At 39.7% G+C, this 17,303-nt stretch overlaps 1 protein-coding gene across 1 annotated transcript; it reads left to right on the forward strand.

Moving 5' to 3' along the window:
• Positions 1-2,946: 2,946 nt before the first annotated feature.
• On the forward strand, positions 2,947-10,423 carry LOC112821496 (large ribosomal subunit protein eL31-like). Its single transcript, XM_073896883.1, has 2 exons — positions 2,947-2,960; positions 10,048-10,423. The coding sequence occupies exons 1-2, from the start codon at positions 2,947-2,949 to the stop codon at positions 10,421-10,423; spliced, it is 390 nt and encodes a 129-aa protein (XP_073752984.1).
• Positions 10,424-17,303: the final 6,880 nt, after the last annotated feature.

Raw genomic sequence — 17,303 nt, forward strand, 5'->3', positions numbered from 1 at the left:
TAAGCTCCCTGAGGGCAAGGTCTGGGCCTGGAAGACCTTTAAATCTGACAGCCTGGAGCACTAACCGTCTGCTAGGCATGGCTTCAAGTTTACTGTGAAACCCTCAACAACTCAGGAGGTAGTGTCATTATCATCATTGATATGTTACAGATAAGGAAATTGAGGCACAGAAAGCACTCAAAAAATCAAAGTCCAACTTATACTGGGATGCTGCTATCAAATCAGATTTTAGAAATGAAAAATTACACAGTGAATGTTGAAGCTTTGCTATTCATTAAGGCAAACTATTTGACCTTATCCCCACTTTTAAAGATTTTTTATTATTCCTTTGTATCATTTTTCATTTTCAGTGACTTTAGTCACTTAGGGGGCATGTCTAAATTCTTTGTCAGGTGTGACAAGTAACACTGTAATGCTGACAGGGGATGAAATGTGCATTAGTTATATTTGGCTATTTGTATTTTAAAATGGTGTAGATTATGTAGAAAAATGGTCATGATCCTGGAGTCCCAGGATCGAGTCCCACATCGGGCTCCCTGCTCGGCGAGGGGCCTGCTTCTCCCTCTAACCCTCCCCGCTCTCATGTACTCTCTCTCTCTCATTCTCACTCTCTCTAAATAGATCTTAAAAAAAAGAAAAATGGTTAATAAAAGACATTAGGAATTAAAAAAGAAAAAAGAAAGACTAAAAACAGGAAGAAGTAATGCATTGATCAGGAGTGGGAAGTCTTTCTAAGATTCTGTATGAACTGTGTGTGTGTGTGTGTGCGTGCGTGTGTGTGTGCGTGTGTATGTGGTCGGCTTTCATTCCTGTGGCACAGTAATCATTAAATTAATGGTACACGTTTCTAGAATTGCAGACAATCATTGTCACTGGAGCACTCAACCTCCCACCCAGGCACTCTTGATTCACAGTTTCCCTGAGAACCTTACACCTTGACTACACAGGTTGCTCGTCTCACACACCTCCAAGCTAGCTCTGACTCCGACAGCCTGTCAGGTAGCATGTTTTGAGTCAGGGTGTGTACTCATATCCTAGGGCTGCCATAACAAAGCACCACAAACTGGGTGGCTTAGAACAACAGAAATGTATTGTCTCACAGTTCTTGAAGCTGGAAGTCCAAAATCAAGGTGTTGGCAGAACCGTGCTCCCTCTGGAACCTGTAGGGGAGGGATCCTTCCTTGTCTCTTGCTAAGCTTCTGGTGGTTTGTGGGCAATCTAGTTCCTTGACTTGTAGGTGCATTGCTTCAATCTTCTGTCTTCACATGATCCCCTTTCCTCTGTGTTTGTCTCTGGGTCCAAATTTCCCCTTTTTATAAGGACACCAGTCATATTGGATTGGGGCCACCTTACTGACCACATGTTAACTTGATTACATCTGCAAAGACCCTATTTCCAAATAAGGTCGCATTCTGAGGTACGGGAGGTGAGGACTTCAACATAACTTTTTTGGGGGGGGAAATAATTCAATCCGTAATAGGTGTTAGGTCCAAGGTTTCCTGCACTTATGGAGCTGGGAGGACTCCGTGGTACTGCCTTCCTCAAAATCGCCTCCATCTTTGGCATTTGTTTGGTCGGGTGCTACCTGGGGAAGCCCGCCCAGTACTCTGCTGTTAGGATACCAAGTGCCTCAGAGCCCAGATGTCACAGCAGGCAGGGGCTCCTCCATGTAGCTAACACACCTGATGGCTCACCGCGGGTGTAGCTAACACACCTGATGGCTCACCGCAGGTGTAGCTAACGCACCTGATGGCTCACCGCGGGTGGAGACAACCCAGCAGGCCTCTGGGCTCACCTTCCTAGTTGTCCTGACTTTCCCTTCAGCCTGAGGGCTTTCTATTTTTATCCTGTTGTGTCGTGTACTTGTTCTTACAATCTTCCTTAATTCTTTTTGGGATGAAATAAAGTATAAAAATAAATGAAATGAATGGCAATTCCCTGCCACAGTATGGTGGCTTAGTTAAATTGCAGCACAGGGGCAGGCTGTGATTTGACTCCATGTTGCCGTGACAACCACAGGGCGTCGCCTCCTCCACTTGGCCCTTCCCCAACCCCCATTACTAAGTCCAGCTCATCCTCCAGTCTCAGCCCAGCCTCCACCCTTCTGAGAGACCATCTCTGAGCAACAGACAGAATTATAGGGTTCTCCATGTGTCCCCCTCAGAATCCTGGTCTCCCTCTGCTGCTCTATTCACCTTGTGGAATTCCAGTTGCCTGTTTAATTCTGTCTCTCTCTCTGGACAGTAGGCTTCTTGAGGACAGGGATCACTTCATCATTTGTTTCTACAAGCACCTAAATCAGAACTTTGCCTCCGGGAGTTGCCATAGCTGTAGGTGGAACAGGAGCATTGAGGACTCCTGAAGGCCTGCCCCTGGAGCTGCCATCACATGTGGCCAGGTGTGTCTATGAAATTTAAAATTGAATTTAAGTTAACTAAAATTAAATTAATTAAAAGCAAAACTCAGTCCCACTAGTCTCATTTCAAGTGCTTAATAAGCTACATATGGCTAGCAACTACCACATGGGACAACACAGCTATAGAGCATTTCCATCATGACAGAAAGTTCTCCTGGACAGTGCTGGTCTAAAGGAGCCCAAAACCAGTGCCCCCTGGGGAAACTCTTGGTGTTTGCCCATTGCCCTCCTAATCCATCAGAGCTATGCCAACTGGTTTTAGCCTTGGAAACAAAAAGGAAAATGTAAGCAGTGTATCCCTCTGTTAGGATCATGAGCTAATGTTCCCTCACCAAACAGATCAACATGAGTGGCAGGACACATTTCCCCACCAATCCCTAAACAAGCCTGGACCTTTCTGCCTCTATGTTTTTGCACATGCTGTTCCTCTGCCTAGAATGTCCACCCTAACAAGAACTCCTGATGTCTTATTCATTCTTCAGCTGTACTATAAGTGTATATGCCTTCACCTGCATAAATCCCTTCTCTCCATGCCCTCCCCTCAGTAGTGTGTGTGTGTGTGTGTGTGTGTGTGTGTGTGTATGAAATCTTCCTTCTCACATTACATCCTATATGTTATTATGTAGTGGCATCAGAATCTATGAGCAGATTATGTTCTATAATTAGCACAGAGAGCGAAAATCAAGTAGAACCAAAATGGCCCTTGAAATTCTCTTAAATCTGGGGCGCCTCGGTGGCTCAGTCAGTTAAGCGTCTGCTTCAGCTCAGGTCATGATCTCAGGGTCCTGGGATTGAGCCCCGTCAGGCTCCCTGCTCTTCGAGGAGTCTGCTTCTCCCTCTCCCTCTGCCTGCCACTCCCCCTGCTTGTGCTCTCTTTCTCTCTTTCTATCAAATAAATAAATAAAATCTTTTAAAAAAATTCTCTTAAATCTGCCATCGAACACGCATTCTTGGTTTCCTTTTTATAAGCCCATACAAAAATTCTTAGGGACACTGAATTGTAAATATGACTGAGACAGACTAAGGGGGAAGAAATAGAAAGAAGATCCATAAACAGATATGCAGGCACACAAACCACCTGCCCTCTAAGACAGCCACAACATCCCTGGCAGGGCAGGGACAGTCTAGATTCCCCCTGATGGACAATCATTCCTTCCAGTGGTCCTCAAAGTATGCTCTGCAGGGCCAGCAGCGTCGGCATCACCTGGGAACTTGTTAGAAATGCACGTTTTTGGACCCCAGCCCAGACCTACTTGATCAGAAACTCTAATCAACTCTCCAGGTGGTTCCGCTGCGGGTTAAATTTGAGAACCACTGGTTTACTCCCTCTGGCTCTAACATTCAGCCTCTGTAGCTTAGTATAGTTTGGTGGATTTGTTTGCTATGTGAGGATGATACTAGGGTGAGGACGAAATATGCCAGGCCCTGAACTGTGAAAGCACCCAGCTCAGGGCCTAGCATGTAGTGGGCCGCCCCCCCCCATACATTTTTGCTGAATTGTAATCTGCACAATCTGAGTGTTGTATTCTTTGAATGCAACTCTTGGAGGAGCTGGAGAAGATATTGGCTACCTGCCTGCTGCCCTTCCCAGATGATGTTTCCACCGAACAGTGTCATTCCCACTCCTTCAGACACCAGTCTCAGCTCAGAGGAAGTAGGAGAGGGGTTGGGTTTTCAAGTCTCCCGAGAACTTAAGGGCATTGGAGATATACAACACATTTTCTGCCCCAAGGGGCATTCTCACTCATCTTCACAATAGAAAGCTCTGCATGGAGGCAGGCGAGGTCCTTACTATGGCGGAGGAGGGGCAGGAGCACTGGTGAGCATGTCCTGTGTTGCCAGCGCTGTTTGTTCTAAGGCCTTGCCATGTAACTAAGCGATCCTCACAACAACCCTATGAGGAGCGTGTAGACATCATTCCCATCTCACATGGGAAAAATGCAAGCAGAAAGGGCTTACATAACTCACTTGCGGCTGGTAGTATGAGGTAGAGTTGAGATTTGAACCCAGTCTGGCTCCAGTTTCTGAGATCCAAACACATTCATCTACTTCCTCTCACACAGAGCCAAATGAACTTTAAAAAGGGATGTCCTATGGGGAAACTAAGGAGCATACTAATGTCCAGCCATGCGGAAAAGGTTAAATAAATTCTGTGGGATTCATAAAATGGCATACTACATGGCTGTTAAGTATGCTGCCATGGGATTTACTTTGTCACATAGGAAGATGCTTTGGATCTAAAAACAGTGTGTACATGCCCGAATTTTACCCCCCCCAATACACACACTATAGAAGAATAATGTATGCATAGACAAGAGACTGGAGGGTCACTACAGTCATTTCCTGGACTTATTATAACAAATGATCACAAATTCAGTGGCTTATAACAATGGAGACTTACTCTCTCACAATTATCTGGAGGCCAGAAGGCTGAACTCATGCTCTCTCTGAAGCCTCTAGCAAGGAAATTTCCTTGTCTCTTCCGGCTTCTAAAGTGGTTGCCAGCAGTCGTAGGTGCTCTTGGCTTGTAGGTGCATCACCTCAGTCTCTGCCTCCACCTCCATGTGCCATTCTCCCCTGTGTGTCTGTTTCTCGTCTTACACACTTGTGTAAGGCGCCCGGGACCGTACAGATGTCCACCATACTGTCCCTGAAGAACCAAAGCCTCCACTACTGATTCCCAGTTTATTCCAATCCCTGTACAGGCTTGATCACCTCGTGCTGCTCACTTTTGTGTTCTAGTTCTCTACTGATGAGTCTAGTTAAAAAACAAAAACAAAAACAAAAAAACTCAAGCCACATGCTTTCTAGCTTTTGGTGCTGGAAGTTGACTGAGACTGTGCTAAGTGAGTCGGTTTGAAAGGTTGACTATATTACATTATTTGAGGCACAGATATTCACAACAGTTTGTGAAAATTTGCACAATTTTGCTATCATGAAGTACATTTTTCTACCTTGTAAATGCTTTTTGTCCTGAATTTTCAACTTGTCTCCTATAAAGATTGTTATCCTTTTGTTTTTGCTTGTTTGTTTGTTTGTTTACCTTTGCCTGTGGCCCTTGCACATTTTTTCCCCTAATTTTTAACCTTCCTGAGCACTTTGTTCTAAGCGTATCTCTTATATGTGGGTGTATTTCTGTACATTAGAACCATGAGTTTTTTTGTAATCTGATATTGTTTTTCTGTTAATAGGGGAGCCTATTTATACATATATATATAAATCTATATATCTATACATACATACATATATATATATAGAGATATATATATTTAGAGAGAGAGAGCACGTGCAAACATGAGCGGGGGCATGGGGAGGGGCAGAGAAGGCTCCATGCCCAGTGTGGAGCCTGACAAGGGACTTGATCTCACCACCCTGAGATCATTACCTGAGCCAAAATCAAGAGTCGGACACTCAACTGACTGAGCCACACAGGTGCTATATTTTTTAATGCACCGAATATCTTAAGTCTCAATTCCATCATTTTAGGCTATGCTTCTTGTTTTGATTGCTTTATAAAAATCTTTCACTACTTTGTCTGACTTTTTATGTGTGTTTTTGTGTGTATGTGCGTGTTTCAAATAATTAGAAGATACATATTTTGTCCTGGTGGATTCTTTTATAGTAAACTTTTTAATTGAAGTGTTGTGTTGTGATCTAGTTTATGCTGGCCTCTTAACTTCTTCTCTTTTCTCTGGAAAAGCTTTTGTGTTGGTGCTTGGAGAAATTTCCCATTAAAGCCATCAGAGCTTAGAATTTTTGTAAAAAGAGTTTTAATTACATATCCAAGTTTATTTAATAAATTAAATATTAATTAATATCAATTCAATAATCAATAGCAATATGTTAATATTAGTTATATTTAATATACTTTAATATGTAAATATTTAAATAAATATAGTTTATTTAATAAATATATTTGTTAAAGAAGTATTTATATTTTCCATTCTTTCTTGAAACCGTTGTGTTTTGAAAAATTGTGTTTTTCAAAGAATTTTCCCATTTCATCTACATGTTTAAGTTTATTGTTGTAAAGTTATTTTTAATAGATTCTCATTATTTTTAAAAAAATATATTCTCATCTTTTTAACATCTACAAAATCTTTGTAAATGTTTGTGTTTTTATGCTTTTTCTCTATTTTGTTCTCATTAGTCCTTATAGGAGATTACTAGTTTTATTAGTCTAAAAACTAATTTTAGGCTTTTAATTTTTTTCCCGTATTGTAAATTATTCTTAGTATATTGATTAGTTTCTTGTTTCTGCCCCTTTTATTTTGATGAACTTTTCCTAGATTTTTTGAAATTGTTAAGAGATACATTGGGGCATATGAAAATCTTAAGAGTTTGAGTAAAAATTGATTGCGATAAGACTGTGCCACACTTGAAGTGGTTAGAAGTGCTTCACTGACAGGAATTAGGGAAGACTTTCATAGAACAGAGTCAGAAGCCAGGCAAGGAAATTTTGATTGGCTATAGCTTAAACATTTGCCTTGTTTGGAAAAACCTAGTGGCTGTTTGTGATTGGTTGTTTGTAGGCTTTTATTTCTCAACCTTGAGGCTGTTCCAGGCTTAAGGTTTTGGTTTGCTTTAGTAGGGTGCTAAGGAATTAGAGGCACCTCCATCTAAAGGCCTCCTTGTTTATTTAATTTAACAAAATGGATGCTTACATAATTGACTCTCAGCCTTTTTTTCTCTCATAATATATGGATTTAAAGTTATAAATTTCCCTCTAAGCACAGTTTTAGCTGAGTGTCACATTGTTTATTTTCATTGTCATTTAATTTTAGTTTTAAATATATTAAAATAAATTTTAAATAAATATTTCATATTTCCATTGTGATTTCTACTTTGGCCTCTAGGTTTTTTAGAATAATCACATTTTCCTATTAAATTGATCCTTTTACTATTATGAAATGTTCTTCTTTAACTGTACTAATATTTCTTGCCTTAAACTCTACTTTTCTGATATTGAGAAAGCTACCACAGCTTGCTTTTGGTTATTGTTTGTATCATATTTTTTCTATCCTTATAATTTAATCTTTCTGGGTCCTTGTATTTAAAATGTCTCTTTTAAGCAATATAGAATTTGATTCATTTTAATCAAACCTGGCAGTCTTTTTATCTTTTAATGAAAATATTTAGTCCCTTCACATTTTTTTAAAGATTTTATTTATTTATTTGAGAGAGAGAATGAGAGAGAGAGAGAGCATATGAGAGGGGGGAGGGTCAGAGGGAGAAGCAGACTCCCCGCTGAGCAGGGAGCCCGAAGCGGGACTCCATCCTGGGACTCCAGGATCATGACCTGAGCTGAAGGCAGTGGCTTAGCCAACTGAGCCACCCAGGCGCCCTAGTCCCTTTACATTTAATGTAATTACTGATGTACTTAGGTTTAAATCAACTGAATTACTATTTATTTTTTCTAAATTTTCTTTGTTTGTTTATATTTATCCTTTCTTGGCTTCCCAAGATTAACAACCTTTTTTTTTTTTTTTGGTTGTGTTTTTGTTATATCATTCCATGCCCTGCCTTTTATTTTTAGTTATACCATCTTTTATTATTTGTTTACCTTAGAGATTGCAACATACTTCTTTGACTTTTTCGAGTCTCTCTTAAATTAATATTTTAACCACTCTCTCAGACAGTGCAAGGACCTTAGGACACTTCCATTCTATTACCTTCTACTTAACTTTTGTACTATTGTTGTCATGTATTTTAATTAAACATATATTTTAAACTCCTCAAGAAAAAAAAAGTTTTTTCAACTTAATATTGATTTAGATTTTTTTTTTAAGATTTTATTTATTTATTTGAGAGAGAAAGAATGAGAGATAGAGAGCATGAGAGGCAGGAGGTTCAGAGGGAGAAGCAGACTCCCTGCTGAGCGGGGAGCCCGATGTGGGACTCGATCCAGGGACTCCAGGATCATGACCTGAGCCGAAGGCAGTTGCTTAACCAACTGAACCACCCAGGTGCCCAATATTGATTTAGATTTATCCCCATTTTTACTTTTCTGGTTTTCTTCATTCCTTCCTGCACCTCTGGCTGAGATCAATTTCCATTTGGCTTGTAAAAAGTAGACGGAAAAACTTCTCTTAGTTCTCAATTAGGTAGTCTCCTGGTAAATACAGACTCTAAGTTTTTTGGATATTATAGTTTTTTATTTTTGATTTGAAAATGACTTTATTTCATCTTCATTTTTGAATGCTATTTCCCCTGGAGAGAGAATTCTAGATTGGCAGTTATATTGTTTCAGTACTTGAAAGATAAAAATGAATTTCTTTGAGCTTCCCTAATTTCTGTTGAAAGTCATCCTAGAAGTGTTATTGTATCTTTGAATGTAAGGTGTTTTATTCCTTTTCTAACTAAGAAATGCTTTCAAGGACTTCCCTTTCCCTTTGGTCTTCAGCCTTTGATGATGTGCCTAGGTGTGGTTTACTTTGTATTTATCCTGCTAAAATTCTTCAATCTGTGACTTGATGTTTACCATCATGGTTAGAAAATTATAAGCCAGATTCTCTGCTGTCCCATTCTCTCTCTTCTCTATTTCTGGGACTTGAATTCTACATACATCAGACTTTTTCACCATGTCCCAGATGTCTCTAATGCTGTTTTCTGTATATGCTATCCTTTGTTTTTTGTTTCAGGATTTCAATTTGGATATTTCCAACCCACCTATTTTCCAGTTTCTTAATTCCCTCTTCTGTGAGGGAATTGTTCTCATAAGGAAGGTTGATCTGATACAAACGACTGCATCATAACTGGAGAGATGTCTAAATCATTTAAAATTCTTTTGTCACTTTAATTTGATTTGCTTCCTTTTCTCAATTCTCTCTTCCTTTATCTTACTGTGTTTTCAACTATCTCTTTTCTTGTGTGCTTCATCTATTTTATTTAGTCTTTGTTTCTGTAAACATTTTTGCTTCTTTTCCCCCAACGCCTGTTTAATCATTCAGTTCCATCTTTCTTGTTTGTCAAGACTTTGGATTTAACCACTCTACAGAATCTCCAGCTACAAACCTGTACACTGTGCCCATTGTTCCAAAAAGAGATTGCTGGTTTTGTCCCTTAGGGTGTGTCACTTACTTTGAGGAACTAGGCTTTCCTGTATTTGACTGATGTTTCCAACTGTGGATATCCTCTCTCATTATCTTCCCATGTAACTACTTGACCTTCACCACATTTGGAAGCCCTTCCTCATCTATTTTGGTTCAGGGTTATAGGTGTCACTTAATTTCTTTTAAGATAGGGTTTTGTTCCTGTTTCTTATTTTCCTTCTTACTTTTTGACTTTTCAGAGAAGAGGGAAATTGAACTCTTCACAATGTATTTTAAAAACCAGAAGTTTCACCCCAAGGGTGTCTTTTGCATACAACATTATTTTTAGTTTCAGTTCTGCATCACATATAATCTTTCAAGAGTCATATTAAGTGGTGATAGAGAACTGAATTCGAGTTTAAATTCAATCTTGCCTGGTGCTACCAATGAAAATAACTCAATTGAAATGACAATCAAATCATCAGAAACTGTCACACATGGCTAAACATGCATATTGCAGGCAATGACAACCCCATCACAATGGTACAGCTGGTAAAAATGTAAAAATATGGAAAAATGGGTCCAACCAGGGCCTGGCAGAATGGCTCCCGCGAAGAAGGGTGGCGAGAAGAAGGGCTGTTCTACCATCAACGAGGTAGTGACCAGAGAATACACCATCAACATTCACAAGTGCATCCATGGAGTGGGTTTCAAGAAGCGTGCCCCTTGGGCACTCAAAGAAATCCAGAAATTTGCCATGAAGGAGATGGGAACTCCAGATGTGCGCATTGACACCAGGCTCAACAAAGCTGTCTGGTCCAAAGGAATAAGGAGTGTTCCATACCGTATCCGTGTGCGGTTGTCCAGAAAACGTAATGAGGATGAAGATTCACCAAACAAGCTCTACACACTGGTTACCTATGTACCTGTCACCACTTTCAAAAATCTACAGACAGTTAATGTAGATGAGAACTAATCACTGATTGTCAAATAAAGGTATAAAACAGCAAAAAAAAAAAAAAAGGAAAAATGGTTTATGTCATTTCAGCTAGACCTGAATAATGGTTAGAATCCAACAGGTTGAGGAGGAAGGTGAGTTCCTTCCATGGAGCAGCATCAACTTTTGAAAAGGTTGAAATGTTAGAATGGATTTACGAATCAAGAGCAAATAGTCCAATTGTGAAGGAAAATAGTTACCTTTAATTCTATTATTTGATGGCATTCTCTCCCCTCCTTCCCTACTGCGAATGACTAGTGTGTCAGGCATGCTTTGTACTTTCCCATGTCTATGCCTTACTCATGATTCCTCAATTTGTAATTCTTCTTTTCCTAGATAATCAACTTCGCTGATAAAAATCCTGCTTATCCTTCAAAACCCCAACAGGCCTTTCCTGATTCTCCAACCAGATATGAACTTGCTTTCCTCTTGGACTGCATTTTTCAAAATCTTTTCAGACCAGGTATTACTCCCCAGGGAGGCAAGAGCTATTACTCTGATACCTTCACTCATCCCTCTGCCTTTGGGAAATTGTCTCTAAAACCAGCCCTCAAACTCCTGCTTCCCTGGTTCCTTGTGTCTAAGCAAAATTTCCATGCTCAATGGGATTCTCAACTTTGTTCTTATATATTTCTTGTTTTATTGCTGGAACTTTCAGATTCTGTCCCCAACTATGTCTTGTTTTTTCTAGCTCCTGGCTGAAAATATGTATAAATTCCCTTGATATTATTGTACTGACAAACCTGTCAATAAGCTCCCAATTTCCAGAGCCTTTCATTCCTGTGGCCATCACTGCTGCCCTGGGCACCATCCCCCAGCTGCCCACTGAACATTACTGGTTAGTATTTAGCCTTTGGGTTATGTCATCTACTTCATGGACACTGAATATTTTTCTTGGATTTTAATTCTCTGAGTGCTTCTCTTATACTCTTGACTCCTTGAGAGTGGATCTTGCAATGCTAAGCACAGTGCCTTGCATGCAGAAGATCTCAGAGGATATTTACTCTGTGTTGTTTGAATATGGGCACTTTAAGGTGACTTGGGTACCATTGTGCCCCAGCATTGGACACATCTTGGAGTGCTGTCCACATGTATCCAGGTTCAAGTCCCCACTGCTTGAAAAGGTTGACAGCTTGACACTTTTGGACCAAAGGTATCCCATTGGAATGGTGAATGTACATTTTCTGGATATTCCTCCCAGGTGTACCTCCCTCAGCCTCCTTTCCTGCCTCTCCAGCTTCTACTTACTTAACCATTAGTCACACCAGACTCCTCAAGCTAGTCTGTAGGCTCGCTGAGGCCAGGCACTGGGCCTTTTTGTGTTTTGTATCTCATCAAGGTCAAGCCCATTCCTGACCCAGAGTTTGCAGTCAACGACTTTGTGGGTTGAATGCTTTTATGCCCTAATTGTGCTTCCATTCCTGCCATGCTTGCCTTCTGTGGCTATCAGAATCTTTCCTTTCTCTTCTTTAAACTTCCGCCCGAGCATTTAAGGACATTTGCATTTTTAATGCAAATTGTTAATGTATTTTCCTTTTATTGTTGATTAGAGAAAGGATAGAAGACAGAAGGGCCTATGAAGGGATTGATGGCATGGCTCAGGGCCAGACAATTTTCTGTTTGAATCCTGCTATGTTAGTTATCTATTACTACATAACCAATAATTCCAAAGTGACTAAAAGCAGTAAGTATTTCTTATTCCACACTTTCAGTGAAGTGGGAATTTGGGAGTGACTTAAATGAGTGTTTCTGGCTCAGAATCTCTCACATACTTGCAGTCAAGATTCAGTTAGAACTGCAGTCATCTAAAGGTTTGACTGGGGCTGAAGGGTTCACCTCTAAGATATTACATCCACATGGCTATCGGCAGGAATTCCTTGTTATGGGATTCTTCATCTTGGATGTCCTCATGACATGGCAGCTAACTTCTCCAAGAGCAAGCAATCCAGGAGAGAAAAGTCAGAAGCCACACATCTTTTATGACCTAGACTTGGAAGTGATATGCCAGCATTTCTGTCATATTCTCTTGGTTCCACAGACCTGTTCTGATTCAGCGTGGGAGGCTGGGACTAGAAGGAAGCAGGCTCACTCTTCATGCAAGTTATCTACGCTCTCTAAGCCTCTGTTCCTTTACAAAAAATAATAATACTTACCTCATGGGGATTTGTAAGGATTAAATGCTTATGAACTGCTTCTAACTGTTCAGGATCTCCTTTACCGCTTACCCTTGCCCCCACTATTATCCAGGACTCCTCTAGTAAGCCGGTTATAGACTCTCTCTTTGAATCCCTCCAATCCTCTGCTCTCATCTCATCACCTCTCCATCCTTCTTCCTCCACACCAAGGGGTGGAGGGGTGGATTTTCTAACCTGGCAGGGATGGGAGTGAGCCTTATTCTTCAAACCTCAATTCTCCTAAACATAGTATTTATGCTTCAGTCCTCCACATACCCCCAGGGACCCAAGCTTTGAAATCCAAAAAACAGGAAGAGTATTTAAGGTTTTTTTTTTCTTTCCCCTACCTTATCATATCCCTGATTATTTGCTTGGGAGAAACACCAGGAAAGCAGAATGGATGGATGAATGAATGAATGAATGAATGAATGAATATTTAAGACATTTTATTTTACCAGGGAGTTAAATAGATGATAAAATCGGGCTTTGGAGGAGTGGCTTCTAACCCTGACTAGCTTCCTGGAGCAGATGATAGCCAAATGCAAATGAGGATTCTCCATTGTGTTAGTTTCCTAGGGCTGTCCTAACAAAGTACCATGGACTGAATAGCTTAAGAGAACAGAAATTTATTGTCTCACTGTTCTAGAGGCTAGACGTCCAAAATGAAAGTGTCAGCAGACCATACTCTCTCTAAGCCTGTAGAGTGGTCAGTTCTTCCTTATATCTTCCTACCTTCTGGTAGTTCGCTGGAAATTTTTGGTGTTCCTTGGCTTATAGCTGAATAGCCCTGAAGGCTGCCTTCATCATAACATGGAATTTTGCCTGTGTGTATCTCATGACTGTTTTCTTATAAGGATACCAGTCATATTGGATTAGGAGCCCATGCTACTTCAGTATGACCTCATCTTAATTAATTACATCAGCAATGACACCATTTCCAAATAAAGTCACATTCTGAAGTGCTGGGGGTTAAGACTTCAACAAATATTTTTGAGAGGACACAATTCAATCCATAACATCTGGGGAGGGACAGGGGAGGCCCTGGATGGGGTAAGGGGTCCTTGGGTAGAATGCACATGTATAAGCTCATGTAGTTATAAAACATTTCTCTTCTGCTGCCAACAGGGATTGCCTAGGGATGGCATGGGCTGAGCCAGTGGGGTGGGTAGCCCCAAGGTATCATGGGAAAAGGGATAGGAGGCTGTGGGATCTGGGTGATATAAAGTGAATCAAAGACAATTGTTAAACTGTGAAAAAGAAGATGATCCCTAATGGAATCTGGGACAAGCAGGAAACAAGAATGAAAAGAAATTAGTGTGTGTTGATTCCCGGGTATGCTTCTAAATTGAAATACTTGAAAAGTGATATAATTAGTTAGAATGGCAGGAAAAAGGAAGCCCAAGTAGACACTTTGTGTTGTTTGTGTATATGCTAGTTATGGAAACAGATTTCCTGGAGCGTGCTCTTAGGAACTTCTGGAGATGAGTTGTGTTGTCAGGGAATGGTGCAGAAAAACATCTAACCTTCCTGGAAAGTATTAATGGAACAATTTATTTTTCTATGGTGGAAGGCAAAGACTGGTGCCTATGTGCTCTGCATGGAATCCTCCTCTGCTAATTCTTGTGCTCTCAGCTTCTTGCTCAAGTGGCGTAAACCATTTGGGGTCTCCTGTTTGGCTTCAATAATGGCTCTCAGACCCTACTTTTGACTTAGCACACTTCTTTGTTAGCAAACACCCACATTTTGTTCCATTTGGTTTAGCTATTTTAAAAAGTCACTCCACACTTTCCAAATGACTGCTTGCTATCTTGTGAGCGAAACTTGCCCATGACTAAAGGCAGATTTCACACTGACTGCTTCATATAGCAATTTGGGCAAGGTTGGAGAGATAATGTCTGTTCTGTGAGTATAATAGGTACTTTCAAATTCATTCAATTTTTCAATAATTTCTTGAGTGTCTACTACATGTCTTAAGATTAAATATTCTGACTTTCCTAAGGAATTAGTCATGTGGCTTAGAAAATTTAAATATGTGACATCTTTGAGTGTTTTCATTTAAAATATTTTTGTCTTAGCATTTCTTTAACTCCAACCTAACCCTTTTATTATCTTTTTAAAAAATTTAGTAGAGAGGTGCCTGGGTGATTCAGTCGTTAAGCGTCTGCTTTTGGTTCGGGTCATGATCCCAGGGTCCTGGGATCGAGCCCTGCATCAGGCTCCTTGCTCGGCGGGAGACCTGCTTCTCTCTCTCCCACTCCCCCTGCTTGTGTTCCCCCTCTTGCTGTCTCTCTGTCAAATAAGTAAATAAAATCTTTATTAAAAAATTAAAAAAAATTAGCAGAGATAACATAAAGATTCATTCTACATTAGAAGTAAAATTTCCTCTTCTAAACTCATTGCTGAGAAAAATATTATCAGGCAGGGACTTAGACTAATGAAGAAAATCTGTTTCTGGTTCAGAGAACTTGTTCTTGTCATAGAAATGGCTTTCTCACTTTGGAGAAACCACCAACACAAGTTTGCTTTGTTTTATTTTTAAAGAGGGGCATAAGATGAATCTCAAAAACATTATGTCGAGCAAAAGAAGCCAGACACAAAAGAGTACATTTATATGAAATTGTAGAAGACTCAAAACTAATCTACAGTGACAAAAAGCAGACCAGTGGTAGCCTGGGGCAGGGTTTGGGAAAGAACTGAGTACAAAGAGGTTGGGTGGGGGGGGACGTTTTGTGAGAATGGCAATGTTCTGTATCATGACTGGCAGTGGTTACACAGATATATACATTTGTCAAAACTCATCAAACTATACATTTATTTATATGTAAATTATACCTCAGTAAAACTGATTTAAAAGCAAGAACATAAATGCAATATGGAGCTAGGATCTGAGTGTACAGGAATTCTCACAGGAATGGTATAATTCAATAACTTTTAGTAAGTGTATAGAGTTGTGCAATCACCACCAGAATCCAATTTTAGAACAATTCCAGCACCCCAGTAGAAGCCCTCATACCCATCTTCAGTCAGTCTGCCTTGGAGCATATATTTTATTGTGACTTTTGGGAAAGTGGACTAAAGGAGTGCCTTAAGTTGGCTGAGCGCATTTGCCAGAGACGCCATAGAAAACTTTAGCCTTAGTGAGCTTGGCTTTGGGAGTGGCCTCACTAATGGTGTCTCAGGGGCCCCCTGGAGGAACGCTCTTCATTTGTGCTTTCTTTTTTTTTTAAAGTTTTTATTTTAATTCCAGTTAGTTAACATACAATGTTATATTAGTTTCAGGTGTACAATATAGTGATTTAACACTTCAGTACAAAACCCAATGCTCATTACAAATGCACTCCTTAATCCCTATCACCTATTTAACCCATGGCCCCACCCATCTCTGCTTTGGCAACCCTCAGTTTGTTCTCTATAGTTAAGAGTCTGTTTTTTTGGTTTGTCTCTTTCTCTCTGGCTCTCTTCCCCTTGTCTTGTTTGTTTTGTTTCTTAAACTCTACATATGAGTGAAATCATATGGTGTTTGTCTTTCTCTGACTTATTTCAATTACTGTTATACTCTTTAGCTCCATTCATGTCATTGCAAATGGCAAGATTTCATTCTTTTTATGGCTGAATAATATTCCATTACATATATATAATATTCTAATTTATATATATTTATATATTATGTATATGTGATGAATGTATATATGAATTAGAATATTATATATATACATATATATATATACACACCCACACACACACCACATTTTCTTTATCCATTTATCAATTCATCAATCAATGGGCACTTGGGTTGCTTCTATATCTTGGCTATTATAAATAATATTGCTGTAAACATCAGAGTGCATGTATCCCTTTGAATTAGTGTTTTTGTATTCTTTGGGTAGATAGACAGGGGTGCGATTGCTGGATCATAGGGTAGATCTATATTTAAATTTTGAGGAGCCTCCATACTGTTTTCCACAGTTGGCTGCACCAGTTTGCATTCCCACCAACAGTGCACAAGGATTCCTTTTCTCTACATCCTCACCAACACCTGTTGTTTCTTGTGTTGTTGATTTTAGCCATTCTGACAGGTGTGAGGTGATAGCTCATTGTAGTTTTGTTTTGCATTTCCCTGATGATGAGTGATGTTGAACATCTTTTCATGTGTGTGTTAGCCATCTGGATGTCTTCTTAGAGGAAATGTCTGTTCATGTCTTCTGCCTATTTTTTAATTGGATTATTTGTTTTTTGGGGTGTTGAGTTTCATAAATTCTTTATGGATTTTGGATCCTAAAGATATGTCATTGGATATGTCATTTGTCTTCTCCCACTCCCTAGGTTGCTTTTTAGTTTTCTTGACTGTTTCCTTCAAAGTGCAGAAGCTTTTTATTTTGATGAAGTCTCAATGGTTTATTTTTACTTTTATTACCTTGCCTCAGGAGACATATCTAGAAAAAATATGCCACAACTGATGTCAAAGAGGTTACTGCCTGTGTTCTTCCCCAAGATTTTTATGGTTTCATGTCTCACATTTAGGTTTTTCATCCATTTTGAATTTATTTTTGCATATGGTGTAATAAAGTGGTCCAGTTTCATTCTTTTGCATGTTGCTGTCCAGTTTTCCCAATACCATTTGTTGAAAAGATTTTCTTTTTCCCATTGGATATTCTTTCCTGCTTTGTCAAAGATTAATTGATCAT

This window comes from Callorhinus ursinus, unplaced genomic scaffold (assembly GCF_003265705.2).
Source record: "Callorhinus ursinus isolate GAN/ISIS: 27379988/994484 unplaced genomic scaffold, GSC_fseal_2.0 scaffold10, whole genome shotgun sequence".
In the NCBI taxonomy this organism is placed as follows: Eukaryota; Metazoa; Chordata; class Mammalia; order Carnivora; family Otariidae; genus Callorhinus; species Callorhinus ursinus.